General features: G+C 46.5%; 2 protein-coding genes across 5 annotated transcripts; both read right to left on the bottom strand.

Moving 5' to 3' along the window:
• Positions 1-1490: 1490 nt before the first annotated feature.
• Positions 1491-3472, bottom strand: LOC123425148. 3 transcript variants are annotated; one of them, XM_045108823.1, is made up of 8 exons: positions 3378-3472; positions 3109-3180; positions 2925-2990; positions 2739-2836; positions 2502-2627; positions 2151-2372; positions 1974-2039; positions 1491-1879 (listed from the first exon to the last, which is right to left on the bottom strand). In XM_045108823.1, exons 2-8 carry the CDS (start codon positions 3152-3154, stop codon positions 1718-1720), a joined length of 786 nt encoding a protein of 261 aa, XP_044964758.1. In that variant the 5' UTR covers positions 3155-3180; positions 3378-3472; the 3' UTR covers positions 1491-1717. The 3 variants fall into 3 exon arrangements, with proteins under 3 accessions (XP_044964758.1, XP_044964757.1, XP_044964760.1); XM_045108822.1 differs by having other exon boundaries at positions 3356-3465; XM_045108825.1 differs by having other exon boundaries at positions 3109-3203; positions 3378-3439.
• Positions 3473-5272: 1800 nt separating this feature from the next.
• LOC123425147 (B3 domain-containing protein Os06g0194400-like) lies at positions 5273-14429 on the bottom strand. 2 transcript variants are annotated; one of them, XM_045108820.1, is made up of 6 exons: positions 14145-14429; positions 13957-14061; positions 13364-13513; positions 13069-13275; positions 6608-6667; positions 5273-5468 (listed from the first exon to the last, which is right to left on the bottom strand). In XM_045108820.1, exons 1-5 carry the CDS (start codon positions 14271-14273, stop codon positions 6623-6625), a joined length of 636 nt encoding a protein of 211 aa, XP_044964755.1. In that variant the 5' UTR covers positions 14274-14429; the 3' UTR covers positions 5273-5468; positions 6608-6622. The 2 variants fall into 2 exon arrangements, with proteins under 2 accessions (XP_044964755.1, XP_044964756.1); XM_045108821.1 differs by having other exon boundaries at positions 13957-14058.
• Positions 14430-24873: the final 10444 nt, after the last annotated feature.

Here is a 24873-nt window from a genome sequence, read left to right as displayed (position 1 = left end):
CTAATTTTCATACATGCATCGTTTGGCATGTTCACTTGATCTTGGCCGGAGTACTTCCCCCTCATTGTGAGTTTGTCCAACTCACGAGTGATGTGGTCGGTTGTCCCGATGTCAACATACCAATTGGTGTCAACGCCGTAGGAGTTGGTGTTGGTGTTGACAACTCCGACACTTTTCTCCTTGGTGAAGGCGATGTCGAAGCAACGAAAGCACTCCACGTTGGTGTGATTTGCTTTTGGGCAGATCTGAAAGAAGACTTTTGGAAGCTCATTGCGGCCTCCTCCATTGCCACGACCGCCATGACCTTGGCCACGCCCGTCGTCGCCGCCATTGCCGCGACCACCTCCATGCCGGTCGCCTCCATTACCACCATGTCCTGCACCACGAGAGATGGCCTTGGCAGATGAGTGGGAGGATTGGCCTCCCTCAAACATGGTCATCCTGCTCTGAAAGCTGATAAGCTGTGGGAAGAGCTCGCTCACCTTGATGGGAACAGTCTGTGCACACACGGAGGAGACATAAGACATGTAGTCGAAGTCGAGCCCGACGAGGATGTATGACACCATGTCGTCGTCGATGAAGGGTTTTCCAGCAGAGGTCATCTCGTCACCGAGTGCCTTCATGTGGTTGATGTATTCGGCTACAGTCGAGGTGCCCTTCTTGGTCATTGACACGACCATCCTCGTGTTCACCACATGCGCTTGCGTCTAGGAGATGAACATCTCCGTGATCGCAGTCCATGGTGCGGCAACAGTGGTGCAGTGGGCGATCTTGACCACCACAGGAGGTGAGATTGAATTGAAGATAAAACTCAAAACATGCGAGTCCTGAGCCTTGGCGATCCCATACGCCGGGTTGGGCACATCTCTAGGTTTGCCCTCCTTTTTGGTCAGCATGCGGGCTGGTTCCTCCCTGTCTGAGTTGAGGAAGGAGACGAGCCGCGCACCGCGGATGGTCGCAAGGGCTTGCGCACGCCACACTAGGAAGTTGGAGCGGTGGAGGCGTTCGGCGATGGGGATGAGCGCGGGTGTAGCGACGACGACGATGGAGCTCGAGGAAATGGCAGCATATCAAAAATGTGCTAGAGGACTAAGCTCTGAATACCATATAAGTTTGGTTGAAGCGTATGCCTAATAGGGATGCGTTGCATGTTTATACAGGCAAGGTTTAGGATTTACAAGATTCGATGGTTCGGTGAGATTATAGATTGATCACCAAGTTAACTATGCAGATAAGGATCGATCATAACCACCTGAACCAACTGAATGAAAACAGAAAATATCTACCTTATACTACATACGGTTTATACTCCACCATATATGTTCTAACGTATACTATAACATAGACTAACACGCAACGTCAATGACCAGCCCGTTTTGATTCTGTTTTGATGCCCTTCTTGGACGCAGAATTTCATCATCGTCGTTTGTTCGTTGTCGTCACTACAAAGCTGCGGCTCGCAGCGCCTTGGCTGCTCAACAACGATCCTCTACAAAATAGTAAATCTTAACGGATTTACGGTGCTTATTACTGTATTACGGTATTCCGAATTTCCGATCACACCATCAGCACACAAGTAGTAGGCCTGTACATAACACCTACGCATTCATCAGTCATCACCATGGATCGTGGATCCATATCGTCGAGCACACCACAGCATATGAGGGTTAATATAGTCATCAAGGCGGACGAAGCGTATTGATCACGTGGCGGCGGCTCACGCGAGCACGGTGGTCTCCGCGACGGCGGCGGACCGGATGCCGACGGCGGCCTCGACGTGGTCGCCGCCCGCCTCCCAGAGCTCCGGCAGCGCCTCCCTGATGTTGTGGATGCTCTCCAGCGCCACGTCCGCCCCGGGCACGAGCGCCGAGCTCCCTACCTGCACCATCGTTTGTGGCAAAGCGTGCGTTCGTTCAGTTTCCGACAGGTGCTCCAATGGCGTGGGGATTAATGCAGCGACAGTGAGATCTTACGATGACGGTATGGAAGCCTGCCGATTTTCCCGAGGCGATGTTGCGCGGGCTGTCGTCGAAGAACACCTGCAAATCAAGGCAGGCAGCCCTGTCAGTCAGTCGGTGCAGCTGCAGCTTGGAGTTCTCAAGTGCAGAGAACCGACGAGGGAATCCATGGCTGAGCTGCGTGCTGCTTACTGTCTTCTTGGGGTCGAGCTTGGCGATCTCCACCACGGCTTGCATGGACTCGAGGGACGGCTTGCAGAGGACCCTCTTGCCGGAGCCGTCGCCGCCGGCGCCCGTGCCTCCTGGATTCTTGGGGTTCAGGGTCTCGAAGCATATGATCCCCTCGAAGCATCCCTCCAGCCCCATCTTCTCCAGGACGGTCGCCGCGTGAGCCTCGTCGGAGTTGGTGAATATCTGCAGTGGATGGAACAGCAAACTGTAACTTCTGCAGCAATTTTTCGGTGCTGGAGAACAGATGCAGCAATGAACTGATGCAGCAAGAAACATCAGAGGGATTTTTGATGCGACGAATGATGAGCTTACGATTTTCCTCTGTGGCATCGAAATCAGCAGGCTCCTCAGGACAGGGTCCGGCTTCAGCTTCTCGTACGGCAGTTTTCCGTGCACGCTGGCGTGGAATTCATCGTAGTCGAAATCGTAGCCCATAAGCTGTAGGATCATGATTTTTTTGAAACGTAACAGTAGTAGTTAGTTTAATGGTTATGGAGCTACCAGAAGCTCGAACGAGTAATATGGCAATCTAAGTGTACTGAGGCATACTTTCAGACCGGCCATTGTAGTTCCGTATTCCCTGTACAAATCTAGGCACATCTTGGGGACCAGGCTCTCCTCGATCTGAAGTTTGTCCAGCATGTAGTCTGCGGTTTGGTAAATTCCAACCATTATATGATGACAAACAAATTTTACAGCATGAAAACTGAGATTTGGTGTGAGTTTAGTACTTACCTTGGATGTTCTTGCGGCATGCTAAGTTGATTCCCAAGCTCAGTGGGTAGATGGTGTCATCCATGTCTGAACAGGTCAGGAAACAATCAAACGAGGGGTTCAGAAACAAAGTGCTGGCAGAGAACTCCATGGTAAAAATATTGTACAAGTACAGTGAAGAAGCGTCAGTTATAGACGGGCGTACCAAACAGCAGGCAGTCAAATTTGGCTCCGTTGGCGTAGGATTCCATCTTCACAGGTTGAGGTTGGGCAGTGCCTGCAACCGTGGGGAAAGAAAATCTTTAGGAAAAAAAGAAGAAGGTTAAGTTGGGGGCCAGCTGAGGAAGCAAACTAGATTATCGAACTAGCATCAGCATGCCGGTGACCAAACAAAGTAGCAAGAAAGAAACGGAAGGTCGAGGCAGAAACAGCAAACCGAGACAACAAGCAACCTGCAATGGCATGCACATGTACCTCGACGCTGAACGGAAGGAAGACAGAGCAGGAGCTGCGCGCGCACACACACACACAACGCAGGTCAGCAGTGGATGCCATTTCGCCTAGCCAGGCCCCTCTATTTATACAACAAAGATCATCTCACTCACAGTCGCAACTCGCAACACATGACATGACGAGGATGGGCTCCGCTTTATCTGCTCTCTGGAAGGTGACACATGGTAGCGACACCGGTGGGTGCTATCCGATGATGGAAGCACCACCACCCCGGAGCCACAAATTATTGGCCACCGGCCAGCCGGCTCCTGCCTTCTCCAGCTTCTTTCTTTGCTCGCTCGTCACTTCCCGTCAAAGTGCTCTCCTACGCGAGGGGACGACGACGTGCTGCACTGGACAGCGACCGCTCTGATTATTGATCGTTCATGCTGGTGGTGGTGGAGTTGGCGTCGGATAGGATAGGATCGGATCGGATCGGCCAACTTACGCCAGCCAGCGCAACAATTTTCCTTTAAAAGCATTGTATACTTTAGTTTAGTTCAGCTCGGGTGCCGCCGACCAAGCTAGCGGACGAACGATCGGGTAGCCATCAGGCATAGGTGACGGTGACGTGGCCGTTAAACTGACTAGAATTCATCTAGATAAGATATAATTTGATTTTATTCATTTAAAAATAAAAAAAGAAACAAAATAGTATCACAAATCACGACAACACACGCATTTTATAGCACCGCATCCAATAACTATAAAGATAAATAAGACATAATTAAAACTCAGCTAGATGACTTGTAGCAAAACCGGTTAAACTATGTGTGCAGGGTTCGATGTGTGGAGGAATCCACTCGTGGCCGGCGTGCGTCACAGCCCATATGAGCATATGGATACGAGTGGCTCATGGTCACATGGGTATGGCGATTTGCCGGAGACTCTCGGCCGTGGAAAAGCCGGGACACGTGTGTGGCATTTCTTATTGGCATGGTGATGATCAGGCCAAAGATGGCATCGCTTTCGTCCCGGCGTTTGTTTACGCGTTGATGGGCGTCGAGCCCTGTGTTTTCATCTGGTTATCCTTTTTGTGTGTGATGGAGAGAGCATGCGTGAGCAGCAGAGTGCATGTGAGAATGACAAGTTTTCATGCACAAAGCTTCATCCGAAAGGAGAAATGAGTAGAAAGATGATCTCCTATTGGATGCTGCGTCGGCCTTCATTTTCAGTGTAGTGGAGATAGCTACCTGGCCACCCAGCGAGTGTGACGATGTACGATGGAGTTTTTTTTAGTTAGGCATATATATGATCCTCAGGCCATGTAACAACAGCAGATGCGTGCAAAGAGAGAATCTGTCCTTTTGAGATAATTCTTTTTTTGAGAGAGAGAGAGAGAGAACCTGCCTTTTCGTTGGAAACGGGGGCGAAATATTTGTGGCCACATATGTATATACCAGGAAAAAGAATGATGTGTCGATGTTGATCCTTTATTACTGTTGGCAGCGTTACTTTCTTTTTTTACATTCAAATCCCTCTTTTATATTATTTTTTTAGGGGGGCCCTCTTTATTTATTTGTCACAACGGTTACATCACTGATCAGCAGAAGGATAATAGCAGCAGGGGCCTTATCTAAACAAGTTCCAGGAGTGGGAAATCTAGCTAAGCTGGTTAATTCATGGCCCTTTACTGTTGGCAGTGTTAGGTTGGTCTCAACTCTCAACTGTTGGCCGACTATAGGTTTGATCCTTCAGCTCTCTCTATATAATGGGTGAAACCTTATACCTTCAGTATTTAACCTTGGGTGAAGTGGTTGCCTTGTACATTCGGATGCCCGTGGGTAAAAGGGTAGCCGGACGACAATGATACAACGATGAAGGGGGGGGGGGGGGGGGGGATTGACGGAAAGAAACGCAAAAGGATATCAACCAATCAACCAAGTTCCACACTTGCCGTCACATGACAAACTTTACACGATGCCGGCAGTTACCATACGACTTGCCAGCCGCACGAGTGGTTCTAAGAATGCCTGACAGTTGCCTTACATACATAACTAACCGACCCCTGACATAGTGCAGATTTCTGAACCATCAAACCTCAATAGAAATTGACATGACGCAACCAGGAGCCTGCAAAGTTAAAAAATTCGAACATTAGCCGTTAGCAAACTTGTCTGGGATTCGATTCAGGGTATATCTCTCTGAACCGCTAAAAGACCTGAAAAAGAGCCTCAACAGATGGTAAGCTGAAATGGTTTGACCTCAGATGTAAGACAAGGATACATCAAGGTCACACCGCAAACAATTTGTTGTGTGCATTTACTTGTGAAGAGATCCAGAGACTAATTAGTTTTTGTTTTAAGTAGCAACAAAACACCAGTATAAACAATCTAGCTTGGCTGGTATGGAAAGCTAGCAATGCACTAGTTTTCCCAACATCAGCCAAGAGCCTAAGAGCGTACCTTTCATGTTGATACAAGGAAAAAATTAACATCCATTTGTCTGCAAAAGTGAACTAAACATGCAAGGAACATGAGTACCAAACTACTCCCTCCGTTCCTAAATATAAGTCCTTTTAGTGATTTCACTAAGGGACTACATACGGAGCAACATGAGTGAATCTATATTATAAAGTATGTCTATATACGTATGTGGTCCCTTAGTGAAATCTCTTAAAAGACTTATATTTAGGAACGGAGGGAGTACTACTTTATCCAGAAGAAAATGAGTATAAAGTTCAAGTACTGATATCTCAGGAAGGGCAAGACCAGCAGAATGCTGCATGGAGCATCCGACCATTAAAATGCGTTGCTAGAAACAAATCTATCCAAACCATGAATCAGTATATTCCTATAAAATGTGACATCCTTTTGGCCGCAAAGAAGCATTCTTCTAAAGAGGCTAACTTTCTCCGGATGAAATGTGGTCCTCCAATTTCACAAAGTTGGCAGAACGTAACAATATATGCTTGAAATTGAGCTGATCACAAATCCAAAACCAAAGGGGAAATGGGAGAAAGTGCAGTTATTTTCCATCTCTACGAATCTATGATACTGCTCAGATATTATCAAACTCAAACTGTTTTTCCTTCATTGCAATGAAGGAAACACAGTTCAGTTTGCTAATGACTCATAAACAGTTTATATAAGTTTATCTTTCAAGTGAACTTGGCCAATACGTTACACAGAAAAAAACCAGTGGGACTAGATTTTGTTAAACCACGAATTAAGTACTTCAACCAATGCAGACCATTGATAAGAACCCTGTACCTGCCGGCTGCTTCATTAATGGTCATTTTCATAGTACGAACTTGCCCTGAAAATGAAGACCTGCAAAAAATATATAACAGAGGTTGCATAGTTAGCAGCATAGATAGACTTTTACCACAGTAATGCCTTACAAAAAAGGATTCTCCAGGTAATGGAAGGTGTACAACAGAAGCAGGCTTAAGAGGCAAAGCCTGATATTTAGAACTTAGAACCCTTTCCTATATCTGCTTGGCATGGAGGGTTTTTAACATGGATGTTGAAGAGATCGTATGTTTCTTGCAAATTTCATGTACAACCAGCATTTGAAACAAGTCCATTCTCATACTTTGTGTTGTGAATAACAAGACATAGTTTCCTAGTTCCAATTATTTGTGTAAGTAGACAATGGGTGGACCAGTTTTCCCCATGTGATATCTTAGAGACTTCACATCATTACTAGAAGGATTTGCGTGCGTCGCTGCGCCGAGGATCATCACAATAATCCATCAGTGACATGTTTCACCATCTAAACTGCAATTATATGCAACCATAACATGAAAAGTACTACCAATAGCACTCCCCAACACCAAGGCCAAACTCTGGATGCTTGGCTGCACCAACACCTTGCAAGAGCTGCCTCTACAGGCCCGTCCTCGTCATGTTTGATCTAATGACCATGTAGAATAGCTGTACAGTTTTTTGCTCTTTCCTTTTCGTGTTCTTGTTCTTGTCTTGTAGGTTGGCTTTTTTCGTCAGTTTGACTTTGGCAGATCAAGGAGGAAGCAAAGCTTTGGGTATGCGCTGCTGCTGTTGGGCTTAGGGTGTGTTTACCTGGGGCATGGGATGTCCACTGAGCCTTGCATGTTGTGTTGCTTAGCGTGCTGTGCTGTATCTGACCCTATCTTTGGGTTTGTAATTTTTTTTCTATCTTCTCAATATATCAACACACAAGTTTTGTGTTTTTCTCACAAAAAGAACTTGTGCCTTTTTGTTTCTTCTTCTTATACAAAATGACGCACATTTATATGCATGCTCAAGAAAAAAGAGGATAAATACAAAAATATTTATGGCCACATATGTATATACCAGGAAACAGAAGGTGTATGTCAACAACAGCAATCCAGGTTGGAAAAGGGATGTTGGATAAAAGAACGACAGTCAGGACTCCACAAAGACTCCTATGAGCCCGTGCCGCGACCCGGACCGCGGCGGGGCCAGGGGCGGAGGCGGCGCCTCCGGCGATGGCGAGGGCAATAACCAAATACCAGCGGGCGAGAAGGGCGCCTGCTCGCCGGCGGCCACCCCGTCTCCAGTGGGGGCCTGGCTTCCGGGAGTTCAGGAGTCCCAGGATCTCGACGTTGCTGACTGCGGAGGAGAGATCGGGGTGGCGATCGGGAGGGCTAGGATCGCCAGCCATTCCGACGGCCTGATCCGATCTACCTGTTGTGATGCCAAGGCGCATCTCGACGGGACCTCAGCACATCGGAAGTGGGCGGCGGTGTTCGAGGATGTCTCCTCTGGATCTCGTCGGCAGCGCTTTGGATCAATAGTGTTGCATTTACCTTCGCGCTGGGTTACGATTCGTGACGAAGATGATGATATTTTGGCTGGCACTTATTTGCATGTTGTGTTGCTTAGCATGCTGTGCTGTATCTGACCCTATCTTTGGGTTTGTAATTTTTTTTCTATCTTCTCAATATATCAACACACAAGTTTTGTGTTTTTCTCACAAAAAGAACTTGTGCCTTTTTGTTTCTTCTTCTTATACAAAATGACGCACATTTATATGCATGCTCAAGAAAAAAGAGGATAAATACAAAAATATTTATGGCCACATATGTATATACCAGGAAACAGAAGGTGTATGTCAACAACAGCAATCCAGGTTGGAAAAGGGATGTTGGATAAAAGAACGACAGTCAGGACTCCACAAAGACTCCTATGAGCCCGTGCCGCGACCCGGACCGCGGCGGGGCCAGGGGCGGAGGCGGCGCCTCCGGCGATGGCGAGGGCAATAACCAAATACCAGCGGGCGAGAAGGGCGCCTGCTCGCCGGCGGCCACCCCGTCTCCAGTGGGGGCCTGGCTTCCGGGAGTTCAGGAGTCCCAGGATCTCGACGTTGCTGACTGCGGAGGAGAGATCGGGGTGGCGATCGGGAGGGCTAGGATCGCCAGCCATTCCGACGGCCTGATCCGATCTACCTGTTGTGATGCCAAGGCGCATCTCGACGGGACCTCAGCACATCGGAAGTGGGCGGCGGTGTTCGAGGATGTCTCCTCTGGATCTCGTCGGCAGCGCTTTGGATCAATAGTGTTGCATTTACCTTCGCGCTGGGTTACGATTCGTGACGAAGATGATGATATTTTGGCTGGCACTTATTTGCATGTTGTGTTGCTTAGCATGCTGTGCTGTATCTGACCCTATCTTTGGGTTTGTAATTTTTTTTCTATCTTCTCAATATATCAACACACAAGTTTTGTGTTTTTCTCACAAAAAGAACTTGTGCCTTTTTGTTTCTTCTTCTTATACAAAATGACGCACATTTATATGCATGCTCAAGAAAAAAGAGGATAAATACAAAAATATTTATGGCCACATATGTATATACCAGGAAACAGAAGGTGTATGTCAACAACAGCAATCCAGGTTGGAAAAGGGATGTTGGATAAAAGAACGACAGTCAGGACTCCACAAAGACTCCTATGAGCCCGTGCCGCGACCCGGACCGCGGCGGGGCCAGGGGCGGAGGCGGCGCCTCCGGCGATGGCGAGGGCAATAACCAAATACCAGCGGGCGAGAAGGGCGCCTGCTCGCCGGCGGCCACCCCGTCTCCAGTGGGGGCCTGGCTTCCGGGAGTTCAGGAGTCCCAGGATCTCGACGTTGCTGACTGCGGAGGAGAGATCGGGGTGGCGATCGGGAGGGCTAGGATCGCCAGCCATTCCGACGGCCTGATCCGATCTACCTGTTGTGATGCCAAGGCGCATCTCGACGGGACCTCAGCACATCGGAAGTGGGCGGCGGTGTTCGAGGATGTCTCCTCTGGATCTCGTCGGCAGCGCTTTGGATCAATAGTGTTGCATTTACCTTCGCGCTGGGTTACGATTCGTGACGAAGATGATGATATTTTGGCTGGCACTTATTTGCATGTTGTGTTGCTTAGCATGCTGTGCTGTATCTGACCCTATCTTTGGGTTTGTAATTTTTTTTCTATCTTCTCAATATATCAACACACAAGTTTTGTGTTTTTCTCACAAAAAGAACTTGTGCCTTTTTGTTTCTTCTTCTTATACAAAATGACGCACATTTATATGCATGCTCAAGAAAAAAGAGGATAAATACAAAAATATTTATGGCCACATATGTATATACCAGGAAACAGAAGGTGTATGTCAACAACAGCAATCCAGGTTGGAAAAGGGATGTTGGATAAAAGAACGACAGTCAGGACTCCACAAAGACTCCTATGAGCCCGTGCCGCGACCCGGACCGCGGCGGGGCCAGGGGCGGAGGCGGCGCCTCCGGCGATGGCGAGGGCAATAACCAAATACCAGCGGGCGAGAAGGGCGCCTGCTCGCCGGCGGCCACCCCGTCTCCAGTGGGGGCCTGGCTTCCGGGAGTTCAGGAGTCCCAGGATCTCGACGTTGCTGACTGCGGAGGAGAGATCGGGGTGGCGATCGGGAGGGCTAGGATCGCCAGCCATTCCGACGGCCTGATCCGATCTACCTGTTGTGATGCCAAGGCGCATCTCGACGGGACCTCAGCACATCGGAAGTGGGCGGCGGTGTTCGAGGATGTCTCCTCTGGATCTCGTCGGCAGCGCTTTGGATCAATAGTGTTGCATTTACCTTCGCGCTGGGTTACGATTCGTGACGAAGATGATGATATTTTGGCTGGCACTTATTTGCATGTTGTGTTGCTTAGCATGCTGTGCTGTATCTGACCCTATCTTTGGGTTTGTAATTTTTTTTCTATCTTCTCAATATATCAACACACAAGTTTTGTGTTTTTCTCACAAAAAGAACTTGTGCCTTTTTGTTTCTTCTTCTTATACAAAATGACGCACATTTATATGCATGCTCAAGAAAAAAGAGGATAAATACAAAAATATTTATGGCCACATATGTATATACCAGGAAACAGAAGGTGTATGTCAACAACAGCAATCCAGGTTGGAAAAGGGATGTTGGATAAAAGAACGACAGTCAGGACTCCACAAAGACTCCTATGAGCCCGTGCCGCGACCCGGACCGCGGCGGGGCCAGGGGCGGAGGCGGCGCCTCCGGCGATGGCGAGGGCAATAACCAAATACCAGCGGGCGAGAAGGGCGCCTGCTCGCCGGCGGCCACCCCGTCTCCAGTGGGGGCCTGGCTTCCGGGAGTTCAGGAGTCCCAGGATCTCGACGTTGCTGACTGCGGAGGAGAGATCGGGGTGGCGATCGGGAGGGCTAGGATCGCCAGCCATTCCGACGGCCTGATCCGATCTACCTGTTGTGATGCCAAGGCGCATCTCGACGGGACCTCAGCACATCGGAAGTGGGCGGCGGTGTTCGAGGATGTCTCCTCTGGATCTCGTCGGCAGCGCTTTGGATCAATAGTGTTGCATTTACCTTCGCGCTGGGTTACGATTCGTGACGAAGATGATGATATTTTGGCTGGCACTTATTTGCATGTTGTGTTGCTTAGCATGCTGTGCTGTATCTGACCCTATCTTTGGGTTTGTAATTTTTTTTCTATCTTCTCAATATATCAACACACAAGTTTTGTGTTTTTCTCACAAAAAGAACTTGTGCCTTTTTGTTTCTTCTTCTTATACAAAATGACGCACATTTATATGCATGCTCAAGAAAAAAGAGGATAAATACAAAAATATTTATGGCCACATATGTATATACCAGGAAACAGAAGGTGTATGTCAACAACAGCAATCCAGGTTGGAAAAGGGATGTTGGATAAAAGAACGACAGTCAGGACTCCACAAAGACTCCTATGAGCCCGTGCCGCGACCCGGACCGCGGCGGGGCCAGGGGCGGAGGCGGCGCCTCCGGCGATGGCGAGGGCAATAACCAAATACCAGCGGGCGAGAAGGGCGCCTGCTCGCCGGCGGCCACCCCGTCTCCAGTGGGGGCCTGGCTTCCGGGAGTTCAGGAGTCCCAGGATCTCGACGTTGCTGACTGCGGAGGAGAGATCGGGGTGGCGATCGGGAGGGCTAGGATCGCCAGCCATTCCGACGGCCTGATCCGATCTACCTGTTGTGATGCCAAGGCGCATCTCGACGGGACCTCAGCACATCGGAAGTGGGCGGCGGTGTTCGAGGATGTCTCCTCTGGATCTCGTCGGCAGCGCTTTGGATCAATAGTGTTGCATTTACCTTCGCGCTGGGTTACGATTCGTGACGAAGATGATGATATTTTGGCTGGCACTTATTTGCATGTTGTGTTGCTTAGCATGCTGTGCTGTATCTGACCCTATCTTTGGGTTTGTAATTTTTTTTCTATCTTCTCAATATATCAACACACAAGTTTTGTGTTTTTCTCACAAAAAGAACTTGTGCCTTTTTGTTTCTTCTTCTTATACAAAATGACGCACATTTATATGCATGCTCAAGAAAAAAGAGGATAAATACAAAAATATTTATGGCCACATATGTATATACCAGGAAACAGAAGGTGTATGTCAACAACAGCAATCCAGGTTGGAAAAGGGATGTTGGATAAAAGAACGACAGTCAGGACTCCACAAAGACTCCTATGAGCCCGTGCCGCGACCCGGACCGCGGCGGGGCCAGGGGCGGAGGCGGCGCCTCCGGCGATGGCGAGGGCAATAACCAAATACCAGCGGGTGAGAAGGGCGCCTGCTCGCCGGCGGCCACCCCGTCTCCAGTGGGGGCCTGGCTTCCGGGAGTTCAGGAGTCCCAGGATCTCGACGTTGCTGACTGCGGAGGAGAGATCGGGGTGGCGATCGGGAGGGCTAGGATCGCCAGCCATTCCGACGGCCTGATCCGATCTACCTGTTGTGATGCCAAGGCGCATCTCGACGGGACCTCAGCACATCGGAAGTGGGCGGCGGTGTTCGAGGATGTCTCCTCTGGATCTCGTCGGCAGCGCTTTGGATCAATAGTGTTGCATTTACCTTCGCGCTGGGTTACGATTCGTGACGAAGATGATGATATTTTGGCTGGCACTTATTTGCATGTTGTGTTGCTTAGCATGCTGTGCTGTATCTGACCCTATCTTTGGGTTTGTAATTTTTTTTCTATCTTCTCAATATATCAACACACAAGTTTTGTGTTTTTCTCACAAAAAGAACTTGTGCCTTTTTGTTTCTTCTTCTTATACAAAACGACACACATTTATATGCATGCTCAAGAAAAAAGAGGATAGCATAGCCCCCCAATCAGATTTCACAACTTCTTAAGAATCATGATGCGGCAACTCAAACAACCGCAGAAATTCAATACCATAGGAAACCAACTAAGAACCTCACCTTGAACAATGCCCTCCTGATCAGCTGGAACACCAAGCAATCACCTTCCACCAGCTCATTGTCCATGACAAACTCGCTCCACCCGGTGACAAGACTGCTACTGTGTGGACGATATTGCACCTTAAACTCCTCCTCCTCCTCATCCACCAAAACCAATTTCATGCCACGGTCCGGGAGATGCTCCATGCTGAACTGTGCCGGAATATACTGCCAGATACCCCACCATCAATATCTATTAATAATTCCTCTATCATAGGGGATCGGAACAGTAGATAAGTGGTAGTTTCTGCTTTACCAGCGAGGTAAGAGATTGGGGCATGGTTTTGACAAAGGTGGGGTAGTCGGAGCCAAGCTCATCCCGTAGCTCTTCGGCCTTGGCGATGGCATACGCATGATCAGGCTTTACTTCTTTTTGCTGCCGTGGTTTCCCGGTGCCGAGCTTTACCTGAGAGTTATTCTTATATTCGTTAGGAGAATAAAATGGGATCCTTGGGAGAACCACCACTCTGAAGTGCAGTGCCTCAAGTAGAAATTTAGTGAATTTACCAATTTACTCCCAGTCTTCCTCACTTACAATGTACTCCCTTCGTTTCTTTTTACTTCCCAAGTTTGAATACTAGTTTTGTCTTATGCCAAATTTTACAAAGTTTGACCAGATTTATATTAAGAAATATCGACATCTACAATAATAAACAAATATAATAGTATGAAACTGTATTTCAGGATGATCTAATGGTGTTGTGACTGCTAGAATTACAGTTTTTTTCATATAAACTTAGTCAAAGTTCAGAAGTTAGTCTGACTTAGGGTTAAAAAGAAACGGCGGGAGCATGATTAGATCTTACTTTTGTAATCGGGTATGGGACACCTTGGTTGCGGAGCACGTACATTGTCGCGATAGTCGGGCTGCTCGGGGAGGGTGGCGATACGGCCGGAGCGCCGGGGCGGGGCGTCATCGGCGGCGTCCCGTGGCTTCGACGCCTTCCTCTTCTGCTGCACCCAACCAAACCAGGCTAAGGAAGACAGAGAGGAGCAGACGGAGAGTGGAGAAGGGGGGGTGGGGGGATCTGACGGACCAGCTTGGGCTTGGCGGCGGCCTCGCGGACGGCGGCGGAGAGGTGGTGCAGGCGCAGCTCCTCCAGCTTCCGCTTGTTCTCCTCCACCTGCCTCCTGCGCTGCTCCTCGTACGAGTTCGCGTCCGCCATTTTCGCACGCCCTTTCTTGGTTTTCCCTCCCGCTGGGTTTGATTTTTGGGCGAAGAAACCGCCGGGAGAGGAGGGCAATCAGAGTTGGGTGGGGAACGAGGGTTTCTTTCTCGCTGTTTTTGGTTTCGGCGGGGAAGCAGATGAGAAAGGTGTGAAAACTGAAAACTCGGGAGGGAGTGATTTCATTCACTGTTTTTTCGGATCGGCACACAGGCGTGTATGTATTTCGTTCTCTCTCTTTTTTTTAAAAATAGAGATATGGGATTTTATTCAACAAAAACCCCGGCAAAATCTGCCAAATGAGAAGTTACAAGAAAGCTAGGTTTGGAATCAAGCCAACATTCTGTCACCTCTCGTGTGCTTGCTTGTTTAGCACACTGATGGGTAGGATTATTGGCCTTCCTATTACAATGTTAAACGCAGAATGAAGTAAAAACATCTACAAGCTCCCCCATCTCATCTAAGATAGGCGCCACTACTGAACGAGAGTTGTGACGCAAGTTCCATAGCTGAACTAGCTTCAGGCTATCTGTCTCCATTATGACCTTCGAGAAACCCCTCAACCGAGCAAAAAGAACTCCCTCTCTCAGGGCCATCGCCTCGTCTACCAAAGGATCGGTCACACCATCAAACGGTTTACACCAGGCTGCAAGAAAAGTGTTGTGGGATCGAGCTACCCCACCTCCCCCTCCTCTGCAAAATTGTCTAGCAACACTCCCATCCGTGTTGATCTTGACACAATCCTGCTCCAGTGGTCGCCACCCGTGTCCGGGAAGAATCCGGGCATGATCCCGTGGTATGTCTAACAAGGCCAGAGCATCCCTTGTCATGATCATCGACTGAACCGGACTAAGAGGACCCCGATCATGAGTGAGATTATTATGTGAAGTCCAGATCGCCCACATAATCGATACCATCTTTGCCCTATCAACCTCCAAGAACCGCTGATCATATAAAATGTCGGCTTTCCATGACTGGGGCTACACATCAGGTCGCTGTATAGCAAGCCACTCCGGTGCCACATCCCAAAATTTCATCGCATGTGCGCAGTTGAGGAGTGCATGCATAAGTGTTTCATCAGGATCCAAGCACAATTTGCAGACACTTTTATCAGAAATGTGTCTGTGTTTGAGGACAGAATCGACTCGCAAAATGCCTCTCATAACCCGCCACCAGAACACCCGAACCTTTGGCAGTACTTTGAGCTTCCACAGTCTCGACCACATCTGTTGTTCTGTCACTGGGGTTTCTGTAGCCGTCCCTCCATCTAGAGCTCGTTGCTCTTTTTGATTCATCATAGAGCGGTACGCTGTTTTAACAGTGTAGATTCCAGACTTCTCGGGAGCCCATGCCACCACATCTTCCCCTCCAGCCGCTCTCAATGGAATATTCAAGATAGCTTCGGCTTCGGCAGGGGAGAATATCTGTCGAACTAAGTCGATGTTCCATAAACCTGAGTAAGAATCGATCAGCTCCGAAACCCATTGCAATTGAGAGTTCCCAACACGCGAGGGGGTCATCGAAGCAAGAGTAGGCACCCATTTGTCTTCCCAAATAGAGATGGACGAACCAGTCCCAACACGCTTGATCAGACCAATTTGCAGAGCTTCTTTGCCGGCAATAATCGCTCGCCATGTAGTTGAGGAGCTTCTCGGCGCCGTTGCCTGCATGAAATGTCCATCTCGGAAATACTTCCCCTTCAACACACGAGCACAAAGCGAGCTCGGATTAGTAGTTAGCCGCCACCCATGTTTCCCAAGTAGGGCAATATTGAACAGTTCCAAGTCTCGAAAACCGATTCCACCTCGTTTCTTCGGTTCGGAGACCGCATCCCAGGACAGCCAGTGCAATGACCGTCGATCAACCGATGAGCTCCACCAGTACTTTCCCATAATCGATACCAGAGACTTGCAAACTTTCCTGGTTAATTTAAAGCACGACATGCTGAAGGTGTGAATAGCATGTGCCGCTGTTTTCAACCTAATCTCCCGCCCCGCACAGGACAGCATGCGTTCCGCGCCCCCTTGCAGTTTTGCCCATATCCTTTCTCTGGTATGATCGAAAGTTCCACTTGTAATACGGCCAACTGTTGTCGGGAGGCCCAGATACCTCTCACTGAAAGCCTCGACCCCAATGAGCAGGGATAATTTAACTTGTTGACGAACCGGTGCAGGAGTGTTGGGGCTAAAAAATATCGAGCTTTTCTCCTTGTTCACAACTTGTCCACAACACTCCCCATAGATCCTCAGAATATCATCCAAACGATTCCCACTCGATTCCGATGCCTGCATAAATATCAAAGTGTCGTCGGCAAACAAAAGGTGATTGATCCAGGGCGATCGGTAGCTCACACGGATCCCTCGATCCACATTCGGGCCTCCGTAGTGATTCAGCAAAGAAGTGAAACCTTCTGCACAAATAAGGAAGAGGTACGGCGAGATAGGATCACCCTGACGTAAGCCACAAGTTGTGTTAAAAACGGGAGCAATTCCCCATTTACCCTAACTGAGAACCAAACCGAAGTCACACACTTGAGAACAAGCCTGACAAAACCCTGGTGGAACCCCAGCCGTAGCATGATGGCCTCCAGATAGTGCCACTCCACGCGATCGTACGCCTTCATCATGTCTAACTTAACAGCGCACACCAAATTCTTCCCAATCTTGCGTCGCCTCATAGAATGCACACTCTCATATGCAATCAAAACATTGTCAGTAATCAGACGACCGGGAACAAACGCACTTTGCTCCTCCCCTATCACCTCATCCAGACAGGCACGTAGCCGATTAGCTATAGCCTTTGCTGCAGTTTTGTACAGAACCGGACACAAAGAGATAGGGCGGAAATGTGTGATCCTTTGAGGGAAAGGAACCTTGGGAATCAAAGTGATGGAAGTATCATTCATACCTGCCAGTAGTTCTCCCCCATTCAGAAACTCCAACAGCGCATGCATTATATCTTGTTTCAAAAGCTGCCAATGCCTCTGAAAAAAAAACACCGTAAAACCATCAACTCCTGGGGCTTTTGATGGTGCCATCTGAAAGAGGGCATGCTTGATCTCCTCCTCCGAGTAGGCTTTCATCATCTCCCTATTCATTTCACCTGATACTCGTGCACGGACCGTCTCCAACAGAGTGTCCATTGGGTTGACCCCTCGTGAAGTATACAACTCCTAATAGAAAGACAATATCTCATGTTGGATCTCATCCGGTTGTGCACATCGTGAGCCATCTTCTCGCACTAAATGCTCAATCTTATTAGTTCGTTTACGTTGGGAAGCTTGGGCTTGGAAATAGCCAGTATTCCTATCCCCTTCCCGGAGCCATAGCACTCGAGAGCGTTGGCGCATCCAGATTTCCTCCTGTTTAAGAGCTAATTTAAGCTGGGCTGCGAGCGCCTTCTCCTCCACCGACGGGCCTCTCCCCGCTGAGCGTGAACGCAACCGATTGATTCGCTCACGCAATTGCCTGATCTTCCTCGAAAGGCATCCGAATTCCTTGGCCCCCAAGTAGATAGATCTGTTTGGAGCTTGTGCAAGGCTTGAGAGACATTAAGTAGTCTCTGCCCACCTTCACCACACCTCCAACTGTTGATAACTAGTTGATCATAGTCCGCATGAGTCTGCCAAGCATCTTCATAACGGAAAGGGCGGGAACCCCTCGATCTCAAATCAGCTTCCTCCTTTACGCTCACCATCACAAAGCAATGGCCAGACTCAACGGCCGGCACATGCCTTACTATGATAGACGCAAACAAATCAATCAAGGCCGTATTGCCAAACGCACGATCAAGACGTGCTTTAACATTAGAAGCCCCTGCTTGGGCATTATCCCATGTGTAATCTGCCCTTATCCATCCTAGGTCTTGGAGAAAACAATCATCCATCACCTCCCTGAACTTGAGCATCTGTCTCTCAGGACGAGCCGACCGTGAGAAGTGCTCAGATCCTTGCAAGGTTTCATTAAAGTCACCAATGCACATCCAGCCCTCATGCTGAATTGCAAATAGGGTGCATAGTAAACTCTAGCTTAAGTGTCTGTCTTCAGCTCGAGGAGCACCGTAGAAACCCCGTCATACGCCATTTTTTGTTGTTGGAATTTCGCCGCACCCATACATCGATATGGCCGGCACTATAACTCATCAGATCTACCTCAAAATCAGCTGTCCAGAACAAGCCTAGACCGCCACTGAGACCCACACTGCTAACTGCAAAACATCCTGCAAAACCAAGCTGATTATGCAGACGTTCAACTCTAATTGTGGCTATCTTCGTCTCCATCACAAAACAGAGCCCAAGCACTTCCTGCTTCACAATGCCGCGAAGCTCACGAACTGCCCCCGGGGTTCCCAAGCCCCCGACATTTCTAGCTGAGGCAGCTCATTGGCCCTGGCAGGGCTGACTAGCAGCCGCTGCCGAAGATTCAGACGAAGTTGGAGTTGGCCTCTTTTTCTTTGTGTCTCTCTCCACAATCTCATCATTGCACTCGTTCTTTCCTGTTTCATCAATCATACCCTAGGGCTCCTCATCAACCCCGCACACCATCGCTTCTCCATTCTCTGTTAGGGCTAGGAGAGGTTTCACCACCGGTCTATAAGTGTGGGTAGCTAGGAGAGGTTCTCTCAAAATAGGGTTTTTTCCGCTTTATATAAAGCATCCGTCCAAAAATACTTGTCATACGAACGGATGTATCTAGATATATTTTTGTTTTAGATATATTATCCATTTATGTGGCAAGAAATTTCGGACGGCTGGAGTCATTTGTGCCGATGAGGCTGGTTTGGGAGGCCGGTGAGGAGAGGAGGAGCTCGGGTAGCTATTTATGGTGCAGGGGAGAGCTCGAAAAGGCTCTAGGCAACCTTGGGGCAACAATCCATGGAGGGGGCAGGGCGGCCAGGTCACGGACGCGGTCAGAGCACTGCATAGGAGGTGACCTGAGAGGGGGAGAGGGGTCCAGGGCGAAAGCAAGGCCAAGATGTAGCTCCTAGACATGGCTAGGTGTCGAGGGCGCGAGGGAACAGAAGAAATCGTGGGCCCCGACTGCAAGAGCGCGGGCATTCACATGCCATCTGCATGGTCACCGCATGAACACGACAATGACATGCGATCTGATCAGCCAGACCTTGTCTGGACGATTGGGCATTCATCAGTGAGTGCCAAAGTGCAAATGAACAAGCACACGAACTCAAAAATGTGACCAGAGCTTGCTAGAAGACAATAGAATAGCAAGATGTTTGTTGCTTCCTAAAGAAGATTGATCTGAAGAAAGATGCTGATATTTTGTAGAAGGTGATCCATCACTAAGATGATTATCTATGCAAATTTTCAGCTCAATAGGATGAACCTAGATAGCACTTGTTGTACAATGTACCCTACTGCACGAAAATGTAAAATATGAAGTAGCACTCACATGCTTGATTGGGTTGAGCTGAAACTTGGAGAAGATGAGCTATTTGGGCATATGGACGCACTGTATAAATTTCATACCAATTAGATACACTAAAATGGTATTTCCTTCACAATGTATCTCCGTGGACAAAAATTAAGAAATATTGTACAGAAAGATTGGCTCAATGAAATGATCACAAATTTGGTGGAGGTGAGAGATATGGGAAGGATCATGACCTGGTAAATATTTATAAATAATCAAACATTATCAAATATAGTTGCTTCACAAACTAAAAATCTGACCAGAAACTAAGATTTGATGTTGGACTCACACGGATGATGTAGTGATGCTCAAATCTTGTGTAGAGTGGTAATTTGAGCATATAAAGGTCATGTAAAAAAATTTGAAATCATTTGGATATGCCTAGCGAGTACCTCCTTCACAAAGTTCTTTTCTTGAGAGAAACTTTGGAAATTAACTGAGGAATATTTACTAGGCAAATGAATTTGAATTTTGGCATGATGTCCTAATATGGGTAGAAAAGAGTCCACACAAATTTCGAGGGTAAAAAAGAATATATAAATGACACTTCCTTCATAAAATGCCATCGAGGGCAGAATAAGGAAAAAAAATCCTTAAATTATTTTTCAACTAGACGAGGAAGGATTTTGATATATTTGGGGAATATATGACCCAAAAAATTATGATGATTATTTGGGAATTTTGGGAGAGTTAAAAATATAGGTTGCTTCACAACCGAGAGAAAATAGGATGATTCCTTTAATAGAAGAAGGAATATTCCCAAGAAACAGAATATTAGGATAGGTCCGAGATGGAAAATGACGCGGTCTTGGGAAGGATTTGAGAATGACAAGCCACTCTGAAGACTAGAAAGCGATGATCTTCCCAAGTTTCTAGACCATAGAGCAACAGAAAGGCAATTTCAAATAAAATCTTAAAACATTAAAAGAAAAAGGCCAAAATCCAGGGTGTTACATGGCGTGAGGATTTGACTCGGATAAGCCCTCGCGTATAGATGATGGCCACACACGTTTGATGCCCACTCTTCGTTCAAGCCATGAAGGGAGAGTCGCTCTTTGGTCATGCTAGGAACAAAGATCGATTCTTTGGCCCATACTAGAATGCAAAGGCCTCTTTGGCCGAGATGAAGACAAAGAGGCCCTTTTTGTTCGGAAGGAGGATGACGGGGTCAGTCCTATTTGGCGCATACCACGCTAGATTGTACCTTTCCACTCTACCGTTAAGCACACTTTCACTCAGCCCAACTAGGCCTTGTCCGGTCATAGGAAGGTCATATCATTTTTTTCTACTTTCTTTTGCTTTTTCATTTTCGTCCTTTCTTTATTTTTATTTTTTTCATATTATTTCCTTTTTTCTTTTCCTTTTTTTATTTCCATTCCTTTTTCTTCATTCTTGCGAACATCTATTCAAATTCCCGAACTTTTTTGTGAAAGAATGAATATCTTTTAAATTCATGATTTTCTTTACAAAATATTGATTTCTTACAAAAAATGTAAACATTTTTCCAACTGCGTGAACATTCTTTTGAAATTGTGGTCTTTTATGAATTAGAAAACATTTTTCGAATTTTGGTAACAATATTTCAAATTCATGATTTTCTTTGACAAACCATTTTTGAAATGCATGAATAATTTTTGAAGTCATGTTGTTTAACCGGTGAGCATTTTTAGAATCGGAGAACCTTTTCCATCATTAACGAGTACTTTTTGAAAATTTTGGATTTTTTTGGGTTCACGAACATTCTTCCAAATTCATGAAAATTTTCGAAAAATCATGGCATTTTTATTGCCTGAATATTGTTTTAAAATCGTGATCTTTCTTAAAACCACAAACATGTTTTAGATTCCGCAAACATTTAATGATTTCTTGCACAATTGTTTTCTAGAATTTTCATTTTTTGGAATTTGTACCTTTTTTGAAATCCAAAATTAATTAAAGAAGAAAAAAAAATCAAAAATTAAAAACAAAAGGAGAAATAAAACAAAGGAAAACGAAATGGAAAAACAAAGGCGCCTTGCCCTCCACATGGGGCGGCCCAAAAGGGTGTTTTGGAGGGGTGTGTGTTGCGCCTCTTTCGAGAGCGTAAAGCGCCAAATAGGAGCTCCCGATGACAGTGTCTTATTATTGCAATTTTTTAATTTGATGGTAAATATTTGGGAGTGTTAATTTACATTATCAACCTTGAAAAATGTAGAGTGAGATTTTTGAATGCCAAATTAGTGAAGCTTGATGCATGTGCTCCTAGTTTCCATCCTCTCGTGCTAGGACCATCTTTATTGATGCCAGGATTTATGAGATCCGCTTACTGTATGTCCATATTTATGCTCAATAAAACTTTCACTCAAAAAATGGAGAAAAACGGAAGGTGATTATTGGCAAATGCTTTTTAGGGATTTTTGGCAAAAGGTAAAAAATAGAGCTTACCATATGGTTAAGTGGACTATTTGATGCTTGAACATAATTGGGGGTTTAGGTATCAAATATTTGATCGTCTCAAAAAATAAGGTATCAAAGATTTGAGGAAATAAAATATTATTCTTTTGGTGAAGTGGTTGTGGAAATGGGAAACTGAGGATGGTTTGTTGTAGCAAATTATTCGAGCTAAATACTTTCGAAACAAACTTCTAGCTTTGATTAATCTTTGATTTTTCATATTCCTGTTAACTATGTTTATTTTGCTAGAGGGAAAGTGAACATCAAGGGTAGAAATATGGTGTGAGTGTGGCATTACCCTTGGTACTCGTAACTTCTATAGACACTTTGTTCCCTGGGTTGTTTCACATCTATGACAACTAGGATTGCACCCTTTCTGCATTTGTTGGTACTGTTGACTATAATGCCTCTTTTAGACGCAAATTGTATAACGATCATTCTAATCAGTTACAGGATGTTGTATATAGTGCAATTATTTTGATTCTCAAGTCGCTTTTTGATGGTGTTACTGGTCGCTTAACAGCAAGTATGCGTTCTCTATAAAGTTTGTTTATGAATGGCCTGAAAAAGAATTGTCCCAGTCTAACTATATATGGTTGTGTTCCTCGTAAAACAATTTTTTTTTTCTTGGTAGCTATTTTCAGAAATGCTATTTCATATTTTTGAGTTGTACCAATTTGCATTTTTCTGGATTTATTTTAGTCTTTCCGACGATGTGCGTTCAGTGGGTGGGGACATTCTCGTTGACAACGAAGACGTGTGTGACGACTTTATAAATTTTAACATGATGTGTCGATTCAGTCTCTCGAGATGCTCATAGAGGTAGTATGTGTGTTTATAAGGATGACTGTATGTGTATATGTATAAACGTCTGTATCTATATTATGTTAAAAAATCGCACCAATGCAAATTGGCCCCCCATAATCCTTCATGTTCTTTATGTGATTCTGATGAATCAAAAAATCATTTATTTTTCACATTTTCAAATGCTCGCTTTCTATAGAGTACCTTTGGCATTGTTTTGGGATCCTCTTGTTGTCCTACTAGCTTTGCCTGGTTTTATCATTTTCTCCCTCGAGAGAAGAAATTTTACATGATGTGTCTTATTTCTATCTGTTGGGAATGTTTTTTTTAAAAGGAATAAATTTTGCCTCATTGATTAAATAAGAAGAAGAAAAATTGTCCAGTTAATTAATAAAAAATCGGGCGAAAACCAATACGAACTTAGCACATACAAGCTACTCACACGGCATAAAACTTACAACCGCACATACGATCCATCACACTCGTCGAATACACAATATCCACAAACCCCGAGGCACCTCTCAACCCAAGACAACAACCCAATCAAGCAACCACACACATCTACCCTTTGGCGTCACTCTTGCCTTTGCACACCTTCTTCTGTTTGTCCCTTATTAACATCCCCGTCCGGAGGCAAACAATTGACCTATCCAAACCAGGTCTAGCAACCTTCACACTGGCTAACAATTCACAAAGTTCCTTCGCGAAGAGAGCAATTGAATTTGAAGTAGGTGCCAACAAAAATGGCTCAATGGTCATGCCACTCACACACATCACATGCTTGATGGTCACAAACGAGGGAATGGCAGAAACATCTAGAACTACGCGCTCCATTACGCCAAGAGATAGGTTGTTTGACGCCTCACAAGGCTCCATGGGATGGTGAGGACATTGGGTCCACCTCTGAAGCCTGGATAGAGTCCAACTTGAGTTTTTTTAAGGCAAAGCAAAGCTTTATAACTTAACGGTGCTTGGGCAGAACACCGAAAGCACAATCAATCACATGGGCTGGTACATCCGACTCCCATTATACACAGTAGTTTGGTTCGTACAAACGACCTATACTAGCTAGTTCATGAGCCACAGAGTTTGCATTGCGACGACACAAGGAGATATCATATTTAGAGAACCAAAGCTTCAACTGGAGCTTCGTATCTTCAATGACAGCCGCGTAGGACGAAGAGTCCAGCTTCGTTAGATCAAGAGCCTCCTGTAGGAGCTTTGAATCCGTCTCAAAGACCACCCTTATTATCCCAAGGCGAGCAGCAAGAGAGACGGTGTGGGACATGGCAGAAACTTCAGCACGGAACGCTTCTTCAACATATTCCTGGCGACCGACCCGGGCACAAACAATTGAGCCGTCAGAGGACTTAGCCACCCCCCCAACCAGCATGAGTCTCACCCGGTACCAAGGATCCATCAAGGTGGATTTTAATCCAGTCTTCCGCAGGAGGTCGCCATTGACACACGCTCGCCTTCTTCTGCGTCGGAGCACATACCTGCAAGTACTCAAGGACATTGCTCCTTGTTCGCCTCGCCACTTCAGTAGCAGCAACGGGAAGCTCCCCTTCCCTTAGTTTATTTCTATTCTTCCACCACTGCCACTAGAAGGTAAAAATATATACTCGCTTTAGTTCATCAATTGCCACAGGAAGTCAAACATTGCATGCACGGAAGAGATATGCTCCAGCCCCACTCCTTCTTTCTCCATAGCCAGCTCCCTCTACACTGCTTTCACTGACTTACACTTAATGAACACGTGTGTGCCATCTTCATCCACACACTCACATAACAAACATTTTTGGTCTTCAACAGGGATTCCTCTCTTCTTTAGATTTGTTCGCAATGCCAACGACTCATGCTTCTGATGGGGAACGTCGCATGGGAAACAAAAATTTTCCTACGCGCACGAAGACCTATCATGGTGATGTCCA

Source organism: Hordeum vulgare, chromosome 2H, assembly GCF_904849725.1.
Source record: "Hordeum vulgare subsp. vulgare chromosome 2H, MorexV3_pseudomolecules_assembly, whole genome shotgun sequence".
NCBI classification, from domain to species: Eukaryota; Viridiplantae; Streptophyta; class Magnoliopsida; order Poales; family Poaceae; genus Hordeum; species Hordeum vulgare.
This window is presented reverse-complemented; position numbering and strand designations above follow the sequence as displayed.

What these genes read in the sequence shown, in the direction of transcription:
- LOC123425147 (XM_045108820.1), bottom strand. Translation starts at nt 14,273, where the DNA reads ATGGCGGACGCGAACTCGTACGAGGAGCAGCGCAGGAGGCAGGTGGAG. An exon ending in CCCAATCTCTTACCTCGCTG is followed by an intron (nt 13,276 to 13,363) that starts GTAAAGCAGAAA and finishes GGTATCTGGCAG; the next exon opens with TATATTCCGGCACAGTTCAG. An exon ending in TCAGGAGGGCATTGTTCAAG is followed by an intron (nt 6,668 to 13,068) that starts GTGAGGTTCTTA and finishes TATTTTTTGCAG; the next exon opens with GTCTTCATTTTCAGGGCAAG.
- LOC123425148 (XM_045108822.1), bottom strand. Translation starts at nt 3,458, where the DNA reads ATGGCATCCACTGCTGACCTGCGTTGTGTGTGTGTGTGCGCGCGCAGC. An exon ending in ATTTGACTGCCTGCTGTTTG is followed by an intron (nt 2,991 to 3,108) that starts GTACGCCCGTCT and finishes TGACCTGTTCAG; the next exon opens with ACATGGATGACACCATCTAC. An exon ending in CAGGCTTCCATACCGTCATC is followed by an intron (nt 1,880 to 1,973) that starts GTAAGATCTCAC and finishes ACGATGGTGCAG; the next exon opens with GTAGGGAGCTCGGCGCTCGT.